The sequence below is a fragment of the Bipolaris zeicola genome, assembly GCF_000523435.1.
Source record: "Bipolaris zeicola 26-R-13 unplaced genomic scaffold scaffold_133, whole genome shotgun sequence".
Classification (NCBI taxonomy): Eukaryota; Fungi; Ascomycota; class Dothideomycetes; order Pleosporales; family Pleosporaceae; genus Bipolaris; species Bipolaris zeicola.
The window spans coordinates 51,150-69,757 of NW_006912182.1; the positions used below are offsets into that span (position 1 = coordinate 51,150).

General features: G+C 49.7%; 7 protein-coding genes across 7 annotated transcripts; 4 read left to right on the forward strand and 3 right to left on the reverse strand.

The window, feature by feature from the left end:
• Positions 1-54: 54 nt before the first annotated feature.
• On the forward strand, positions 55-2,506 carry COCCADRAFT_101820 (glycoside hydrolase family 3 protein; the record flags this gene model as incomplete). The annotated part of the gene is made up of 3 exons (XM_007716284.1): positions 55-178; positions 232-858; positions 912-2,506. The coding sequence occupies 3 exons, from the start codon at positions 55-57 to the stop codon at positions 2,504-2,506; spliced, it is 2,346 nt and encodes a 781-aa protein (XP_007714474.1).
• A 273-nt stretch (positions 2,507-2,779) lies between these two features.
• On the reverse strand, positions 2,780-3,307 carry COCCADRAFT_6856 (uncharacterized protein; the record flags this gene model as incomplete). The annotated part of the gene is made up of 3 exons (XM_007716269.1): positions 2,780-2,927; positions 3,055-3,173; positions 3,248-3,307. 3 exons carry the CDS (start codon positions 3,305-3,307, stop codon positions 2,780-2,782), a joined length of 327 nt encoding a protein of 108 aa, XP_007714459.1.
• Positions 3,308-4,144: 837 nt separating this feature from the next.
• On the reverse strand, positions 4,145-5,488 carry COCCADRAFT_38652 (uncharacterized protein; the record flags this gene model as incomplete). Its single annotated transcript, XM_007716285.1, has 8 exons — positions 4,145-4,300; positions 4,364-4,427; positions 4,476-4,678; positions 4,727-4,787; positions 4,843-5,005; positions 5,057-5,118; positions 5,174-5,208; positions 5,432-5,488. The coding sequence occupies 8 exons, from the start codon at positions 5,486-5,488 to the stop codon at positions 4,145-4,147; spliced, it is 801 nt and encodes a 266-aa protein (XP_007714475.1).
• A 614-nt stretch (positions 5,489-6,102) lies between these two features.
• Positions 6,103-7,807, forward strand: COCCADRAFT_38653 (uncharacterized protein; the record flags this gene model as incomplete). Its single annotated transcript, XM_007716286.1, has 3 exons — positions 6,103-6,445; positions 6,537-7,449; positions 7,534-7,807. 3 exons carry the CDS (start codon positions 6,103-6,105, stop codon positions 7,805-7,807), a joined length of 1,530 nt encoding a protein of 509 aa, XP_007714476.1.
• Positions 7,808-8,925: 1,118 nt separating this feature from the next.
• Positions 8,926-10,477, reverse strand: COCCADRAFT_28016 (glycosyltransferase family 34 protein; the record flags this gene model as incomplete). The annotated part of the gene is made up of 2 exons (XM_007716271.1): positions 8,926-10,250; positions 10,306-10,477. The coding sequence occupies 2 exons, from the start codon at positions 10,475-10,477 to the stop codon at positions 8,926-8,928; spliced, it is 1,497 nt and encodes a 498-aa protein (XP_007714461.1).
• A 1,870-nt stretch (positions 10,478-12,347) lies between these two features.
• On the forward strand, positions 12,348-15,683 carry COCCADRAFT_101807 (uncharacterized protein; the record flags this gene model as incomplete). Its single annotated transcript, XM_007716287.1, has 5 exons — positions 12,348-12,479; positions 12,604-12,848; positions 12,962-13,150; positions 13,172-13,266; positions 14,677-15,683. The coding sequence occupies 5 exons, from the start codon at positions 12,348-12,350 to the stop codon at positions 15,681-15,683; spliced, it is 1,668 nt and encodes a 555-aa protein (XP_007714477.1).
• Positions 15,684-17,848: 2,165 nt separating this feature from the next.
• On the forward strand, positions 17,849-18,088 carry COCCADRAFT_101827 (uncharacterized protein; the record flags this gene model as incomplete). The annotated part of the gene is made up of 2 exons (XM_007716288.1): positions 17,849-17,923; positions 17,990-18,088. 2 exons carry the CDS (start codon positions 17,849-17,851, stop codon positions 18,086-18,088), a joined length of 174 nt encoding a protein of 57 aa, XP_007714478.1.
• Between the last annotated feature and the right edge of the window lie 520 nt (positions 18,089-18,608).

Here is an 18,608-nt window from a genome sequence, read left to right on the forward strand (position 1 = left end):
TAGTAGGCATCTGGATTGAATACCATCTGAATCTTTGTTCAGACCGTCGACATCATGTTTATCTCGCCCCGTCCCTTGTCATTGTTACTTCTTACAACTGGAGTGCTCGCCCAGGGTAACTTCCCGGATTGCAAGAATGGACCACTGAAAAATGTGACCATTTGCGACCCTTCAGCATGTGCGTCGCCTTCATAAAATATTACTAGTCTTTTTCCTACTGACAGATATCAGCTACGCTCGCTCGTGCAAAGTCTCTTGTAGCACTGTACACGCTCGAGGAAAAGATCAATGCTACTTCTAACACTGCGCCTGGCGTTGCCCGTCTCGGTATCCCACCTTACCAATGGTGGAACGAGGGACTTCACGGCATTGCTGGTCCATTTACTAGCTTCGCCAAGCAAGGTGACTACAGCTACTCGACCTCATTCCCCCAGCCTATCTTGATGGGTGCTGCCTTCGACGACGACCTGATTACCGAGGTTGCAAAGGTTATTTCTACCGAGGCGCGGGCTTTTAACAATGCCAACAGAACGGGTCTCGACTTCTGGACGCCCAACATCAACCCCTTCCGTGACCCTCGATGGGGTCGTGGACAGGAGACTCCCGGAGAAGATTCGTACCACCTTAGTTCTTACGTTAAGGCTTTGATCCACGGACTCCAAGGTAACGAAACGGATCCATACAGGCGTGTGGTTGCTACCTGCAAGCACTATGCTGGTTACGATATCGAAAACTGGAACGGCAACCTCCGCTACCAGAATGATGTTCAGATTTCACAGCAAGACCTTGTGGAGTACTACCTAGCTCCATTCGAGGCTTGTGTCCAGGCCAATGTTGGTGCCTTTATGTGTTCTTACAGTAAGTTGTGGAAACTAGTAATCCAAATGAGCTTGTGACTAATGCTACCCCAGACGCCGTCAACGGTGCGCCACCATGTGCCGACCCCTACCTGCTGCAGACAGTTCTCCGCGAGCACTGGGGCTGGTCCAGTGATGAGCACTGGGTCACATCTGACTGTGACTCTATCCAGAACGTGTACTTGCCCCACCAATGGTCTTCGTCTCGTGAGGGCGCTGCTGCCGACTCTTTGAATGCGGGTACTGATCTTGATTGCGGTACTTACATGAAGTCTCATTTACCTGGAGCTGTCAAGCAGGGTCTCACAAATGAGACTGCCCTTGATAAAGCCCTCGTTCGCCAATATTCTTCTCTCATCAAACTTGGTTACTTTGATGCACCTGAGAAGCAGCCCTATCGCCAGCTCGGCTTTGATGCGGTAGCGACTAGCGCTTCCCAGGCACTCGCACTCAAAGCTGCTGAGGAGGGCATTGTTCTGCTGAAGAATGACGGCGTTCTCCCAATCAACTTCGGCTCGAAGAACATTGGTATCTACGGTGACTGGGCCAACGCCACTTCGCAAATGCAGGGCAACTACTACGGAGTCGCCAAATTCTTGACTAGTCCATACATGGCCCTTCAAAAGCTTGGTGTTAACGTCAAATATGCAGGTGGCCTTCCAGGTGGTGCTGGAGATCCTACTACAGCCAACTGGCCTTCCCTCTCTGGCGTCATCACCACCAGTGACGTCCACATTTGGGTCGGCGGAATGGACAATGGCATTGAATCCGAAGATCGTGACCGCTCTTTCTTGACCTTGACAGGTAGCCAGCTTGATGTCATTGGCCAGCTCGCCGACACTGGAAAGCCTATTATCGTAGTCATCATGGGAGGTGGTCAGATCGATACCTCCCCACTCATCAGGAACCCCAAGATCTCTGCTGTCCTGTGGGCTGGATACCCCGGTCAAGATGGTGGCACTGCCATCGTCAACATCCTCACTGGAAAAGCTGCTCCTGCAGGACGTCTCCCACAAACACAGTATCCATCTAAATACGTCTCCGAGGTACCAATGACAGACATGACCATGCGCCCAAGCGACAAGAACCCTGGCCGTACCTACAAGTGGTACACCGGCAAGCCCATCTTCGAGTTCGGCTACGGTCTGCACTACACCAACTTCTCCGCTAGCATCAGCAACCAGCCCAAGCAGACCTACGCCATCTCCGATCTTGTCAAAGGCTGCAACGGCACCGGCGGCTTCCTCGAACGCTGCCCCTTCACCGGCATCACCGTCAATGTCCACAACACAGGAAAGACAGCATCCGACTACGTCACTCTCGGCTTCCTCGCCGGCTCCTTCGGCCCCAAGCCCTACCCCAAGAAATCTCTCGTCGCCTACGACCGCCTCTTCAACATCGCAGCTGGCTCTTCTTCCACCGCTTCGCTCAACCTCACGCTTGCGTCTCTTGCGCGTGTGGATGAGTCCGGCAACAAGGTCTTGTATCCTGGAAACTACGAGTTGCAGATTGATACTGCGCCGCTTGCTAGCGTCAAGTTTTCTCTTACGGGCAGTGAAACGACGCTGAGTAAGTGGCCGCAGCCGCCGTCTAACCGGACAGGCCAGGGTGTGGAGTTCTTCGGGGATTATTGGTATGGCGGGAATTAAGGCCAGGGCCAAGAGTAGGGGATGTGCCAAGTTGTCGAATGACGCTTCGGAGGTTCATTGTTATCGTGCCTTTTTTTTCTTGATCAGGCACTTTTACCAACATCCTTCTTTTCTCCGTAGATATTTTACCAATTGACCACATCGAGTAGAATATTCACTTCTTTTCATCTTTTTGAATCTCAAAATCAATGATGTTCATTCAAAATATTGTGCCATCGCTTGCTTCAGTAACACTTGATTAAACATCTCCGGCATGATGTTGTTTTTTGCAATTTACAACTTGCTAGCGTAACCTCCAACGCTCTTCACAAAAATAATCTTCATTGGACTCTCGACCAAATCTTCTTCTTTGAACGCCTTGCCTACTCGAACACCGATGTCGCTTTTTACGTGAAAGTCGAGTGCGGCTTGGTTCTCGTATCTGTTGTTGGCGCAGACATCGTTAGCTTGGACGTGTGAAGCGTGTGCACTTTGGAGAGTAGCGGTGAAATGCCGAAATGAAAGAACAAGAATTGAGATGGTGAGGCAATGGAAATAGGATGACATACTTCTCCAGCATGACAAACCTTGGTTTGTCGCCTTTGATTTCGCGGTGGAGATGGTAGCGCAGAATGCCAGGTTCAGTTTCCTTTACGATTTGCGCGGCTTCGGTGAGGATTTCCTGGACCTATTCATTGCAATATCATGTTAATAATGTCAAGATTCGGTAACGGCTAGGCTTTCCGAGTAGGCGGAACGCACTCTGTCTGCTTTTCCGGCTTTGGGTTGCACGAAGGCGATGATTTCGATTGGGCGAGACATGGCTTGCGGTTCAGATAGAGTTTTATTAAGGGTAAAGGTGCCGATGCGAAATGTGATGTAAACCAGGGGAAAGAGATGTGGCGGGGAAGAAGGAAGGTGTGGAATGCGGCTAGGATTGATTAAATGCAAGATGCCATCTTGCTGGGGTTAACGACGGTGGTATACGCGGTGAAATGGCATTTTTGCTCCACTCTGGACTAACTACATGCATGGCTATGTGGATCCGAAAGATACCGAGGTATATTGCGGCGTAAGCTATGGGCGATGTCTCATCTTTTCGCCTCGTCAGATTATAGGTGTAGGAATATGTAGCTAGTTGTTTAGACATGTCGATTACCGTGGTCGTGCGAGATGAAAGGCCGCGCTTGAGGCGGTGTCGCGATAACAAAGTCAAACTGACTAAACGCAGCGACCTGGCGCTACAAGAGACTAGTACTCGACGCGGGGTCATCCTGGCATGAATACGCAGGAGATTCTGTCTATGTCCCGCGATTTCTCGGTCTATGCTCAAAGTGGACTCGGGAAACATGACGACTTTGGTTTACGTGCGGCAACGGTACGACACGGTCCGCTAGTCCTCGTACCCTTGACCTTGCAAAAGAAGGTCTAGAATATGGAGGTTTGGTTCACAAATTTCAACCTAGTGCGATGTTCAAATGCTATGCCTAAATACTCATGTTCCAACCAAGAGTTCCGTATTTTAGTCCCAGCCGTGCATTAATGCCATGATGCATGGTGTCACTTTCTCCGCTGATAACGTAACATTTGCACGTTACGTATGTAATATTGTATTTTACGAGATAAGATCTTCTTGCGGGCGAGTCAGGTTCGTCCGGTTCATACGCTGTAAGCATCTCCGTGTCCGTGTATATGGTCAAATGCCCTCAAGAGACCATATAAATGGGCAATGCCTGCGCATACAACCAAGCAATGCATAATCTGGTGGCTTGCGCCCCACACGTCAAATCGATAAGGATACCACTTCTCAGGAATCTATTCTTCATCAGCTTCATACTCTCACGGCAGAACTGAATTATTTCGGATTCAGTTACTCACCCTCATAGCGTACAGGGCCCCACCAGTAAGGTTGAATGTCGTCATCAATGCCATCCAGTCCAGACTCATTCAACCAAATATCGTGATTCCATGAACGATGGGAATAATGAACGATAGCCCAAGGCCCGCATACATGGCTGCACGGTATGGGCGATATTTTGGACGACGGAAAGCAGGGTGAAGAGTTGCGTACACGCAACCGGCCGCTAAGACTGATACAAGGGTGTAATAGGTCTTTTGTAGATGTGGTGTGCAGTAGAAGCCGTAATAAACGCAAGGAATTGTGGAGCTCCACATCAAGATAACAATACCTAGCTGTTCAAATGAGCTGTCGGTTGCCAATGATAGATCAGATGTTTTTACGTAATCGAGTTGGTTTCCAAATATGTGGACACTCTGGCTGTGGTTGTTGAAGATGTGGAAGCTGTGTTGCACGTGAATACCCAGGTATTACAAGGCAGGTATTCGAGAATACCTACATGGCCGACAATGCAAAACACATAGCAACACCAAAGAAGAATGTCGAGAAGACAACGACATCTGCTGTAGTTGCCGTGGCGTATCTTGGTTGCAAAGACCAGTAAATGGGCATGGGTAGAGTAAAGAAGATGATAGACCCTATTATATGCGAGAATATATTGACTAGACGATGTTTTAATTATGTTCTTCTCGGCCGGTCGAGCACAGCCCTACCTGTTTCGTTATGAATGCCGAGAATACTTCCCAAAGATCGTTGGTAAGACCGGGATACTTCCCTGAATTCCCTTTCAGTTACTGAAGAATATGCTAATATGATACTTGAACACGTACCTATAACTAGACAAAATATACTCATTGTCCCTTGTCTTGGTAAGGTCATGATTAGGATAGATGATATATCAAAGTACGTACTGGTACCAGTCGGCTATGAAGACTGTTAGCTATTCGTAACAATATTTCAAGTGGTTGTCGTACGTATCTCATCCCATGTCAATAGTGATGTACGCTCTTTGCTCTTCATTCGATCACGTGGGTCAGCCTGGCGGGTGTCAGTCTCAAAGTTGATGCTCCTGGTGATCTTTTACCTACTGCGTTTTCTGCAACCACTGTCACTGTTGAGGCGGACTTTCGAGAACGAATATCCATCTTACGGTTCGATAGAGTTCTGGTTTGAAGAGATCAAGTCGGTTGGGAAAGTGGAAGCGTACGCGCTCCAGTGCAAGAACGGGAAGGTCAGTGCACGGATCAACTTCAAGCGCCCAACACCCACATGGTGCTGAATCCTCCCACTCCTTCATGCTCAGGTTCATGCCGACCGTCCAATCAACAAGCCGAGGTTAACTCTTGACGTGCATGGCTTTCAGCCGATCTTGAGCATGCAGCCAAGGCCGAGCGTACCTTACAGAGAGTGGGTGAATCTACGTACAGGATTGGATCAGATGCCGAAGTGCATTGCACTGCATGTTTCATGGTCCTGTGGCGTAGTAATACTTGCAGTGTTGTTTTTGACCAAAATCATTACCAACTATCATCATCTGCTACACTGTCGCGGGATGTGTGCTTCAGTACGCGAAATCCTTCATAGGCCTTATATCTGATACACGGCTTCGATCCTACGTCTATTTTGCCGCCCAGTTACACTAGCACAACCTACAGCGGCACACTGCAGATGGATGATGGCTTGATGATAGTTCAAGCGGGACTACCCGTCAACTTAGGTCCACTTTCATCTACACCTTTTACACTAATCTATCCAGACTATGTCCTTAGCATCGTGCAGCTCTGTCCTCTTCCTTGTCCAAAAAGTCACTGCCATCAGCGGGAACAAAGTCAACGTCACAGATACTGTAGGCTTTGTTCAAGAAGATAATGAGCGGGATACGATTTCTCTGCTTATTAGCTGTTTTGCCACGCTTGGGCTGTGTGTTTACTCAGCCGTTCACCTAAACATACCGCGCAAAGGCGAAAGCAACTATCGAGTGCTACTGAGGGAATTGCAATGGTGTGTCCTCGGCCTATTTGCACCTGAGTTGATACTATACACCGCCTGGAGAAAGCTGGCTTCTGCAAGACAGCTATGTGTTGAGATAGCAAATGTAACAAGTCAGCAGCAGGACACCAATGAGACTTGTGACAAGGTTAGCTCGTTGATCATTAGATACCAGCATTGCTAACCAGTACCAGAATACAATAGTGACTGAAACTCATCTGGGGCGCCCAAAAACCCCATGGACTATCACACATGGATTTTACGCTAGTATGGGTAGTTTCGCCATCGAGCTAGACAGTACCAACCGTCGACATTCAACGTTGTTCAACGATCTGACGCGCCTCACCTTAACGGCGAAAGGTGTCGCACTACTCACCAAGTGCGGACATGTTGTAGAGATATCACTCGACGATATCAAAGACAAGAACAAAGCAGACGGTCTTGCAAAACTCCTTGTGTGCATCCAAGCAGGATGGATGATCGTCCAAGTTATCAGTCGCACTGCCATCGGACTGCCAACCACCTTGCTCGAAGTACACGTCGTCGCCCATGTTGTTTGTGCGCTCGTCATGTACATCTTATGGTGGCACAAACCTCGTCAAGTAACCTCCCCAACCATCTTAAAGGGAGACTGGATGCCTTTGATCGCCTACATGCACATGGCAAGCCGAATGGGTGGGAAGCAACCACAAAGCAAGCTCGCTTTCTTCAGATCAGCCACTCCCGAACTGGCAAAGCTGGCTTACGTTGAAAACGAAAATGTACCAACCGGTACGTGTGGCGACAGGCAAAGTTTGAATACAACCCGCCTCTCTACTGCTAGTAGATTGCGGCCACGGCCCGATATCCGGATTGCGAACCAAGAAGCCGAGGCAGCATCATGCAACTCTCCGATAGAAGCTACGTCTGAGCTGCAAAGGCTTGCAGAAGAAGCTATTCGGCTATATCCAGTTCTTCAAGACCATTTTCACCCAGTATCCGAGAGTGAATGCGCAAAGCCTACATACAAAGTGCCTGAAGTAACAGAACTGGTACAACCATACGCCATCGACTGGCCCAACGATGGTTTACTCCGACGCACCCAATCCCTCGTCATGGGAATGGTACTTTGGGGTGCGTCGATGGCATACGGCGGCATACACGTAGCGGCATGAAATTATTTCTTCCCCACTCCACTGGAGCAACTGTTTTGGGGCATGAGCTCGGTATGGGTAACATTCTGTGCCGCTTTTTGGCTGGTGACCAATCTCTTAGCCCATGTTTTCCCTCTCATAGACAGGATCTGGAACACCTACAACCAGCGGACATTGAGCATTCTTCGTACGGTGTTCATTACGACTCTCTGTGTTTTGTGTGGTGTGAGTTATATTGTCAGCAGGGCATATATAGTGATAGAGGCTTTTGTGAGTATAAGGGAAGTGCCACGAGGCGTGTATAAGACACCGACGTGGTCACAGGTCTTTCCTCATTTGTAACAAGACGACCTTAGCTTAATCTTCTATTTTCTCAATCATCAAGTATACAAATGCGTTACCTATTAATTGTGGGATCGATGCAAGTCATTATACAGCCATGAAAGCAATCATAGTGCACGTTACAGGAAAATCCAATATCGAATCACCTTTAATTTTCGATAGCTCTTACGGGGATCTCAAAACCAAGATCGTATTGGGTAAATTCATGGGAGAAATTCATCTTGATAGTCAAACGGGTATGGTGAAAGTATGTTACGAGGTTTTCTATGAACTGTAGATATTGATCAGGTATTCGACAGCGAGCTCACATGTGCATTTGCTTTCGCTCACGCAGTGCTAAGTGGGCTCTTATATCGACTTCTGAGAGAGTCTTTCATCGAAGAAATGCATTTCCATGTATTAGATTGAGTAAATTCTGCCACACGGCAGTTGTTTTTTCGATCTCGAGCATTCAAATACGCGCCTTCGAGTACCAGCCTACGCGTGCCAGTGGAGGCGTATGATTTCAAGACGACATTGGATACATGGCGAGAAACCATTCGTCTCAATGAAACAGTCTCATTGATGAATCTCCAAAGTTCGGATCTGGGTAAGCTGAGTAGCTCTGAACATGCGATTTAGCTTTGAAAATTAAAAAATCAATCACTACATGTGACATAAACAAGACTTGCGTTTCAAACGATACTTTGCGCACGCCTCATAACCGTTTCGCATAACCGTATAACAGGAGCAAGAAATGACAACAAAGGAAAACGACCAAAAAAGGACGGGGCGATGGTCCAGAACGAACGTGGACAAACCCGCCATCCCCCCTTGCAGAAGCGTGGCGCCAACGACCCAGCGACCAGTGTACTAAAAAGCATCCTAAAACAACGGGGCGAAGCCACAAATCAGCCCTACCAAGTATCTCGTTGATTACCAGAATAAAACTGAAGTCTAATTGGATATCGTAAAGTAAAAGCGTAAGAAAAAAGGGGGGAAACGCCTGATACCCAAGGCAGGATTTCCCTTCGTGGTCCGGTACATCGTCTCAACTCGGGAAAAAAAGAAAGAAAAAAAAGGGCATACGAGCTGCCAAACATGAGAAAGAACAAGAAAAGTAGAAAGTAACGCGACACCTAGGAAAGCTCGACGTCATCGTCGGCGCTCCCATCAGCAACCTCCTCATACGGCCTGCGGAAACCCCCCGGATCCGCCGACTCATCAATCTCCAGCCGTTCCCCCTGCCGAACCTCCGTAACATCCTCCACAACCTTCAATTCAAGCGCCTTCTTCGCCTCCTCCAACTCCTCCATCTCCTTAACCCTCATCATCTCCTTCTTCTTCCGCTCCTCCTCCTCCTTCGCCTCCTTCGCCTTATCCCTCGGATCCCCCGTCTTCTGCCACAATTTCAGTGCGCCGCTCCTAAACGCATCCCAATACCTCTTAACCTCTGCCGTGACATCTACCTTCGCAGTGCCCTCCCTCCACACATCCATGGTTTCAATGACATCCTCCCACTCGAGCATGCGCGCGCTTCTGCCATCGTCGCCCGCAAAGTGCACGACAAAGTGTCCCTTGCGGGCTTGAAACCATTTTAGACTTGCAGGCTGCGCGCCCGCTGCGAAATCGACAATGCTGTTGTTGGGCGCTGGGTACGCATTGAACCAGTACCAGGGGACCCAGGCTGCTTTTTCAGACCACCCGGGCTCGCTGAGGAGCCGCGACATGGCTGTTTGTTCTGCAGAGGGTAGACGGTCGTTGGGACGGTAGTATCGGTATCCGAGGATTGTGCTGAAGAGTTTGGCGGACCACTCGTTTACTTTGAAGAGGAACAAGCCGGCGTTTAGGTCGCCGGCGTCGCGATTGACGATGAGATTGACGTTTGCGTATTCGGGGGTGTCTGGGGGGAGGAAGCTCGAGAGGGGACGGCACGGGTCCATGATTATGGCGTCACGGTCGATCCAGAGGATCCATTCTAAGCGGGTGTGGTTGGGCTTGAGCAGCTCGTTTTGGACGAGGTGGAGGAGGAAGGCGATTTTGTTCCAGGCGCCGTCGGCGAGGTCTTCGCAGAGGATGTGGGCGGAGGTGTCGTGAACGGCGGCGTGGAGCATGTGGGATTGGACTGCGCGTTGGTAGGCTTCTACTTTTTTGCCAGTTGTGATAGAGGCGAGGGCGACTCGGCGGGTCTCTTTGGTTTCAAAGGGGGCGTGCTTTGCGCATGATTCTTTGCGTATGACTGCTTGTCCCTTCCAGTGCTTGTCGAAATCTGGCATGCATTGTGTGTGGCCGTAGGAGATGTGCGTTTTGCTGAGGTCGAGCGATGGAGTAGGGGTACTAGAAGCAGATGAAGCGGATGTACTGGAGACTAAAGGAGCGGATGTAGCGGATAGTGAAAGAGTAAGTGTGCTCGATGGTGAAGGAGTGAACACATCGGATGCTGCCAGAGTGGCACTAATTGATGCTGATAGATTGTCAGTTGTAATTCTGTAGTTATAATTGCTCTCAAGTCTTCATACCCTGGGCGTCTTGTGGTTGTGCCTTTTGCACATCTTGGAACCATGTCGATTTGGAAATGTCGCTCTGCTGCAATGCAACTGGTTCTGGCTCTAACCAGTAAACTTGATAGAGAATGCAGAGGGACAGTATTCCCAATAGGATCTTTGGGACGAGTGACGCCGCTCGATGCATGGTGCAAGGACTGCGATGTGAATCTGGCAAGGAGGCGGATCGGTCAAAAGTGAACACTGCTTATCAGAAATGAGAACTGAAGGTTCAGGGAGCCATAGATTTTACGATAGTTTCCACATCAGCTGGTGGCGATACGGACGTATTTCACAAAGCCACAGTCGCGCCATAGCGCAAGCCATGCGCCCCTAGTCTGGCTTTTGGTGTAATCTCCTAGTCGTACCGGGTTCCTGGATCTACTATATGCCGTGATAAGGTGACATCCACTGCTGCATACATGTCTCAAAATATATACACTTGGTACGATAAATGAGCCAAGTTCAAGAACCCGATGCTTTTTATTTCGCTGATAGGCTCAGGCTCTGCACGGAACGCCCGGACTCTTTTGGCGGGGTCGTTTTTGACGTACGCACCAACATCCGTCGTAACATGCATACGTATACGAAGCATGGATCAATCCAAAAGGGGCAAACTATGTTTTCCTGAAAATTTAGGTCGTCGTATCGAGAAGTATTTTAGTCGCAGTGGCGTCTAGCGGGTGCCCTGCGCCAGCTGAATAATCCGATACGGAGTTTGATTTTGCGGTATGCTTACTGTTCTTATCGAAAGCTACTAGGTCCTTGGAAAGCACGGGTGAGAAGGGTATGTGTCCAAATTGTTTCTTTGTCAGGGATTTTCACCGAGATTTCCAGCGTAGTAGATCAAGCATCAAGTTCAACGTTGGATGCTTATTGGCGCGTTTGGCGTTTCTAACTAGTAAAAAGCTTAATGAAAGTTTGTTTTTCGGGGGGGTTTCTGGAACCAAAACCGAGCGAGACGAGTGGAGCGACTAGCAGCCCAGGACCTTGCCTTCTTCATCATGACATACGCAAGCTCATAAGCGGATCGGGGCGCTAATAGACTGGATTGATCCTTGAACAGGCGTCAATGTTTGATCGTACGTTTGAAGATATGGTGTACCTGAATTCTTCTGCTTCGCAGTGGACTATCCTATGCGAATGATAAAGAAATAAGATAAAAGTAAGTATACGTCGGACGCTGAAGGGTGGTGCGATGCGACATGGGACCGGGCTGTGAGTTCGGGGCATTGAAATGACATAAGCTGACCCGTAAGCTGTGCAGAAGTTGAGGCATGATCCACACCGCTAACATGATGTGCTTAGATTGGATTTGAAGAATTTGCAGGAAACATTCTGATCATACCGGCCAGATAAGTAAGCTTGCGATGGTGATGCTTCGCAACACACCAAATCTTGGCGCGTGATGTTGCCGAACGAGCGCACCACAACTGCAGGCTGATTTTTTTTGGGTATCAGTATCTAGCACAGAGATAACAGTCGGTCAGAGGCCAGAGGTGCAACTCAAATCTGCAACACCGTATAGGGGTGGGGGATCTAAAATTATCTCGGCATAGTCCGTCGTATTTGTCCCGTAACGCTGCGGTACATGCGCATACAATGTGATGATGCATAAATTGCAGAAATAACGATAGACATATGGAAGATGGCTTACGAGAGTAATGGTACTTTACAGGCCAGTTTCAAGGGATTTTCACTATACCTTGCTTACGCGGTGCCTTCACGGTAGTAAGCGCTTGGAGCTGTGTGTTGCGCGTCTGATGCTGGCACTGATTGAAACATGCGTTATGGTAGTTTTGAGGAGATGCTGGGCGACTCTCTTATCTGTGATTCCTGGCCCGAAGAATTCATACTGCGTTTGCGTCAAAGAAACGGTTCAAGGAACTATGGATCAACTCTGGCAGTGCACGATGTGCCAAGCCGCTAATATTGCTGACTAAAACGGCTTCTCGCAGCTCAGCATCATCGCGAATACAACGGCCGACGACCTTCAAACGCCGCCTTACACTCACACGATGCAGTCACTCCGCCGGACAGCAGTGGCTGCTGCCCGCACGAGCCGAACTCCGCTATCGCGCCAATCGCGCCGCTACGCACACGACGAAGCTCATGGCCATGCAAGCCCGGCCGTTGACGAGCCCATGGGCGTATGTCCCCTCCCTCCCCATTGCCCCGGCCCAGCTCAATCATGTATTCAAAATACTACAATACCATTCTGGACGACCACCAAGAGATGAAGAGGAGATATGCTGACGCAATTGGCATTTGTAGTGGGGTTTCTATGGCACAATTGGCGTTATCCCCGCAGGCTTGGCCCTATACAGCCTCTCGCGCACCGACGGCGATGACAGCAAGCCATACTTTACCCGTTTGATTGCCGATGCTACGACCGGACTGCACGACAAGTGGACTGCGCAGAACGATTTGCACGTGAGGATGATTGAGCAGGCGGGCGAGGACCGTGTGCTGTTTCTGAACACGAAGCCCCAGGAGCACGTTGAGATGAAGTTCCCAGAGTACGTCTTGTCCTGGCACATTGGAGAATATGCGATGTTAGGGACGAATGGAGTTGGACATAAAAATACAGGATTTATGATTGTAAAGAGAGGTAAATGCTAACAATTGGCAGGATCATGAACGTGGGATCTCCGTACAATGTGCCTGCTGGAAGCCAGGTCCAAATGGACAAGGTGATTGAAAAGTACAAGAAACTAGCCTATGAAGAGAATGAGCGGAAGCTGGAGAAGCTGAGGAACAACGACATTTCTTCGGAGAAGCCATTCGAGGGCAAGATGCGGGTGAAGAAGGCTCCCGATATGTTTTAGACTCTGTCATGTAGGTCTGGAGTTTGTTTCATAGGCAGTGTACATAGCCGGGGGAAATTGATATCCGCCTTTAACTTGTTACGCGCTTCCCCAGGTGATTGGGTCGAAGGTACTGAATAGCATGTGAAGGTGTGGCCAAGTCACTGTAATGAGACAATGAGACAACACACAAGGCAGGGTGGTGAAAGACTAGTCCTCGTCATCTGTCGTCGGATGCATGTCTGCGCAATGGCATTGTGTCTGAGACGCAAAGGAACCGATGTTAGACTGGCCAGACAGCTTGTGAGTCTAACATCTTTCGTCACTAGTTTGAACAGCGCGATGAAACACCAGGCACATGTTTAGATCGGTCCTGTTGCCGCGTGTAGTCTTGTGTGTAAGCAAGACATTGGCTGGGCTTCATTAGCGGTGAAGCTGAGCCACGTGGGTGGTTTAATGTGGAGTATGTTGGAAGAGGAGCATGAGGCGCATGAGTTTGATCGGTCTTGTTTGAGGGACAAAGGGAATTGTGATATGGCCGTCTGCAAGGGATAGATGGCGGTTGGATATATATGTTTAGCATTCCTAAGAAGAGACATGGCATGTGTATCCTAGGTACAAGCAAGCGTAAACTCTATAACTCCAGCACGGCAAAACGCTGCTGCAGAGGTTGATATGGCGCGTTTCATAGGGGTGGACACGCACACGTCACTTGGAGTAAGGCTGTTGCTGGGGAGCCGGCCCCATAGCGGCCCGTACCTGGCCAGAGGGTCCTCGGTGATTGGCGCACCCTGCATGCCCATGATGATTCTGCGATCAAGATAGAGGCAGATAGGCCAGAAGGAAGGACAGCAGGCAGCTGAAGATAGTTAGTCCAGGCCTTGTACAAAGATAGATGAGTCTTGTCTGGCCCACGGTCTGGTTGACAAAAGAATCGCACTCAGCCATTGCCCACCTCGCCCTTCAGACCGACCGGAACAAGCGATATCGCAAGTGAATCAGAGACAACGCATTGTACCCAGAGATAGACACAAGTACGAGACAGAGAAAGCCATGGGAAAGGTACGAGACAATGCCAGGAGCCACAGGGTATATGCTTTTTTGTCTTCTTGTCGCCAACAATCTCCCATGAGATTGCCGTCTATGCGGTGGATTGATGCAGGCGCCCTATGAGCGGGCAGAGAGGTGCTGGGGCGAGGAAAGGGTGTTTCTCAACAAACATGGCCCGACTGATTACAAAATAGATGGCACGGCCGATGGAAATTCGCACTCGAAGCGTAGTATGGATCATGTTTCGCCGCAAAAAGGGAGTCTTGGTGACTGCGGTTCCAGGTAAGGCTTAGCGCCAGAAGTGGGGCCCCTGTCGTTCGCTGTGGTGCCCTGTGCCCTGTGCCCTACATGGCGTATCTCGGGGAACGAGCGTCAACACCACCATCACCTCTCTCATTGCCGCCTCAACACCGCAATTGCCTGCCTCCGCCTCGCCTCTATCCGACGGGACGCTCACTGTCCCACGTTTATGCTGACTTGTGCCACAAAGATTCTGTTCCCTATCTGCCCGAACTCAATTTCAGCCGCGTTCTCCAGAGAAATGACATAAACGGTGCAGCTTGGCCTGACGACGCTCTTCGCACTGCGAACGCAACCCCCCTACGCTCAAAGTCCCCGGCTGTCATGCCATCGTATACGTCACATCGCAACGTCTCAGGTCCCTTCGCCGTAGACAAGGCCCCAATGGCTACCGACGAGAACAACTCCTGGGCCCGCCCAAATCACCACAGCACGCCAAACTCAAAGACTTCACAGTACATTGACAAGATCACCCAAGAAAACGACCGCCTGCGCCGAGAACTGCTTGCCGAGAAGCTGGCCAGAGAAGATGAGGCCAAGCGCGTGTCCGCCGCCCAAACCAGAGCTGAAGACTCGCGTGCCGAGTACCAGCACCTCCAAGTCCTCGCTGACACAAATGCGCGCGCCATAGAGCGGAAGGACCGGAAGCTGGAAGAGCTCAGGGCCACGCTCGACACCGAGATCCGCCGGCGCAAGATGGCAGAGCAGAGAGCCGAGGAAGCCCTCAAGATGCTGGGTGACACTAGGTCAGAGACGCAGCGACAGCTGGCACAGGCGTATGAAATGAAGGGTCTAGCCGACACCAACCTCGAAACGGCTCGCGACGGCTTCAAGCGCATCACCGACGGCTACGAGAACAAGGTCCGCCTCATCAACCAGGAGCTGAACGAACTGCGACGCAAGCGACTAGAGGACGCCGATAAGATCAAGCGCCAGGCTATCATAAGCGATCAGCTACAGCACGAGTCATCCCGCTCCAACCGAACCGAAGCCAAGCTTACCAACCTTATGGAAGCGTACAAGAAGGAACACCGCAAGGAAATGGATGCCCTTATCGCTGAAGCAGAGAGGCTGCGACGCGCGTTGCCAGAAAAGGAGCGCGAGGCTCAGAAGCTGGTAGACGCCATGGTCGAGACGCGCGACAAGATGCGGTGGGTCATGACACAGCACGAGCGCCAGACAGCCAGTCAGTCTTAGTGCTGTCCCTGTTACCGCTCACCATTTGTGGTGAACTGGTCCAATGCCACTGCATACACCAGCGTGCGCTTCACTACACTCTACGACGATCATGACCAAGTTTGATTCCCGGGCTCAAAAGGCATCTGTAGCATATCTGGATACTATGGCGTTTAAGGCATTACATCAACACACACACACACACACATACACACTTGTGTAGGCCACTCTCACCCTCTCATCCTGGTGAGAGTTGGAGTGCTGTGCAGTGCAGCACAGTGCATGTGCACCAGTTTTTGTTTCTTTTTTTCGTGGGTTAGTCCAAGGGCACAAGGGAGGGGGTATGTAGAAAGCAGATGAATGGGAGATGGGCGAACTATCTGGCATCAATCCATCTGTTCAACAACCCAGTTTCTGACCACTCTCTTTGCTTGCCTTAGATATTGTGTGCGAGTAGATAAGGGTTAATGTCTAAATATACCTGAGTAGATCTTCATTCCCGTCGGTTTAGCTCACCTAAGTGCTGGGATAGCGATGTTAATGCAGTGAGGGGTCCAAGGGTGCTCCTTCCTTTACTTGAATGCCAAGTGCATCAGCATAGGTATCTGACTTGTATCATAGTACAGAAACCGTGTTCCCTCTATCACTCTTATTAGAAGACAACCAGATCACGCAAAGATAGCACTGCATCCGCGTATCGCAATAAACCCATCAAGCAGCAGCACCAATACGGCCCACAGTTGCTTGTCCCTCCGACGACTACCATCGCCACCTTGTAGTTACACTAAACGGCCCAGTGCTGCCGACTAGACGCCCAGGGGAACGGCTAGCAGCAGGGTCACACTACACACACACAAACACCCGTAGCACAATACTAGTACCAGCGATCCGATCGATCGATATCAATTTTTCCGTGCTGCAACAGTCCCTGTCTTTTGGTGCACATACCACGTTGCACGACTAGTAAGCTCTCCTAAGCTTTACTACCCATGAACTCGAGGAGATGTGTGGGCCAGGGTAGCGCCGTTTGTGCCAAAAAGCAGAAAACGAGCAATAGTATCCGCGAGCCGCTTCTTCCCCTCCTTTGTTAATCACTGCTATGCTTGCATCCATTGCATCAGCAATACTGGACAGCACGGAGACGAAAAGGCAGCGCGTTTGGAACCACTAGTCGTGCACAAAACACAGGTCCCTGATATGATATGGCGAATCGACGTGCCTCACCCGCGCAAACGACGTGCAATTTCGCCTTCACCGTTACTATTCAGTACATCACTGATTCTAACAACTTTGGTACCGAATACTAGCGTAATTGGCAAATGAGATGTCACCCCGCTTTTCCCATTTCTCCACCGATGAAATCAAGATACACGGGTACAATGATACATGAGGCCACTTACCGAACGAAACAGAGTTTGGAATCTAGAGAGAAGAACGGCCCAGACGGTACGTGTATTGATATCCGCATGATCTAATATATGCTTGTGCAACCATTGCAATCTTTCCCTGTTTGAAAGAAAAGACCAGAGTGCGCGGTACAATTGTATCGCACCAACCTTGACGACATACCAGTGAACAAGGACAAAGCTGATACTTTTACTATTTCCGCTTGAACCGTTAACCCTTCGTGACACCCGCGTATACCAGTATCTCCATCGGTGTGCCACAGCATGGAACCTCAATTCGAAAGCATCTAGCGGCTTTTCAAGGGGAAATCAGCAGGGATCACAACACTCACATATCCGCCTCGCATTACCAGCAGAACTTGTGTACCACAAATCCGCACCCATCCATCCGTCAGCACTTTATCCCGTCAACCAAGGCAAGCCAGGCTCCACCACCTCATCCCCGCACATGCGCACCTGCGATACCCGAACAAACGAGAAACTCAGAAAACTCCACATCTCATCCCAATCCCAAGCCGGGAAGCTGCGTATCCATGTCGGCTAAAAAAAACGCCACAATACACACTGTACATGTATCCTTCTATTTCTAGATAGCCCGTTATACAAAGTCTATAAAGCATGAGTATATAAAACCAGCTACCCCATCACCACCATCTGCATCCACCGCTTCTGTTTGATTCCCTCAGTCTCACTGATTCCATCCTCGCCCTAACCGCTCAACCAACCCTCCTCCAACCACCCCCCCCCCCCGCAAAAACCCAAACATAGAAAGAAGAAAAGATGTGCAAGCACTTCCCCCTCTCCACCATCTCAATCCCCTGCATGAACGACGCAGAAGGTATAACCACAATGCCTGTACGTTTCCCCCTTGCCCATTTTCCCTCTCTCCACCAAAATGAATATGCTAAATACAACACCTAGGTCCCCGGCCGCCGCTGCCCCGCCTGTCTCGAACGCGGCGACACCGTCTGGGTTGTTCCGGGCAAGAATTGTCACGAGTGTGGGACGCCGGTGAACTAGGATTTACCCTCATTGTCTCGCTCTATACATCGGGGTTGAGAATAAGGGAATGGGGTTGGGGATATATGGAGGTAAAGAAAAAAAAAGAACTTTTCTGTTTGCAAGTTCCGGAAGAGATGGGGTGGGGAGTGAATGCATTTGAGTTTGGGATGGTCCTTTGGTTTTGCATTTTCTCGGGGGCAGATGGGGTAGTTTGTTGGCCGGTTGGAAACGTGTACTTGTACGTTGGCTGGGTGCGAGTTCGAAATTGTCAGTGAAATAAAAGTTTGCTGGGGTCCTAATCAATTCAGTGATAAGTTAGGTTGAGCGTGTGTGAATGTAAGGTGACTCAGTTAGAAAAGTCGAGAAAAGACTACAAACTATCCCGCTAATACCACTCACACCAACTTCAAGTTTCCTAGAATAGGTGTAATTTTAGCTAAATATATACAAATCTCTTATACAATATCGTTTGCGACTACTCTTAAAGCGTGCATCTAGCGCGCTATCGCGCAGTAGAGGGAAATAGACGTCCCCCCAC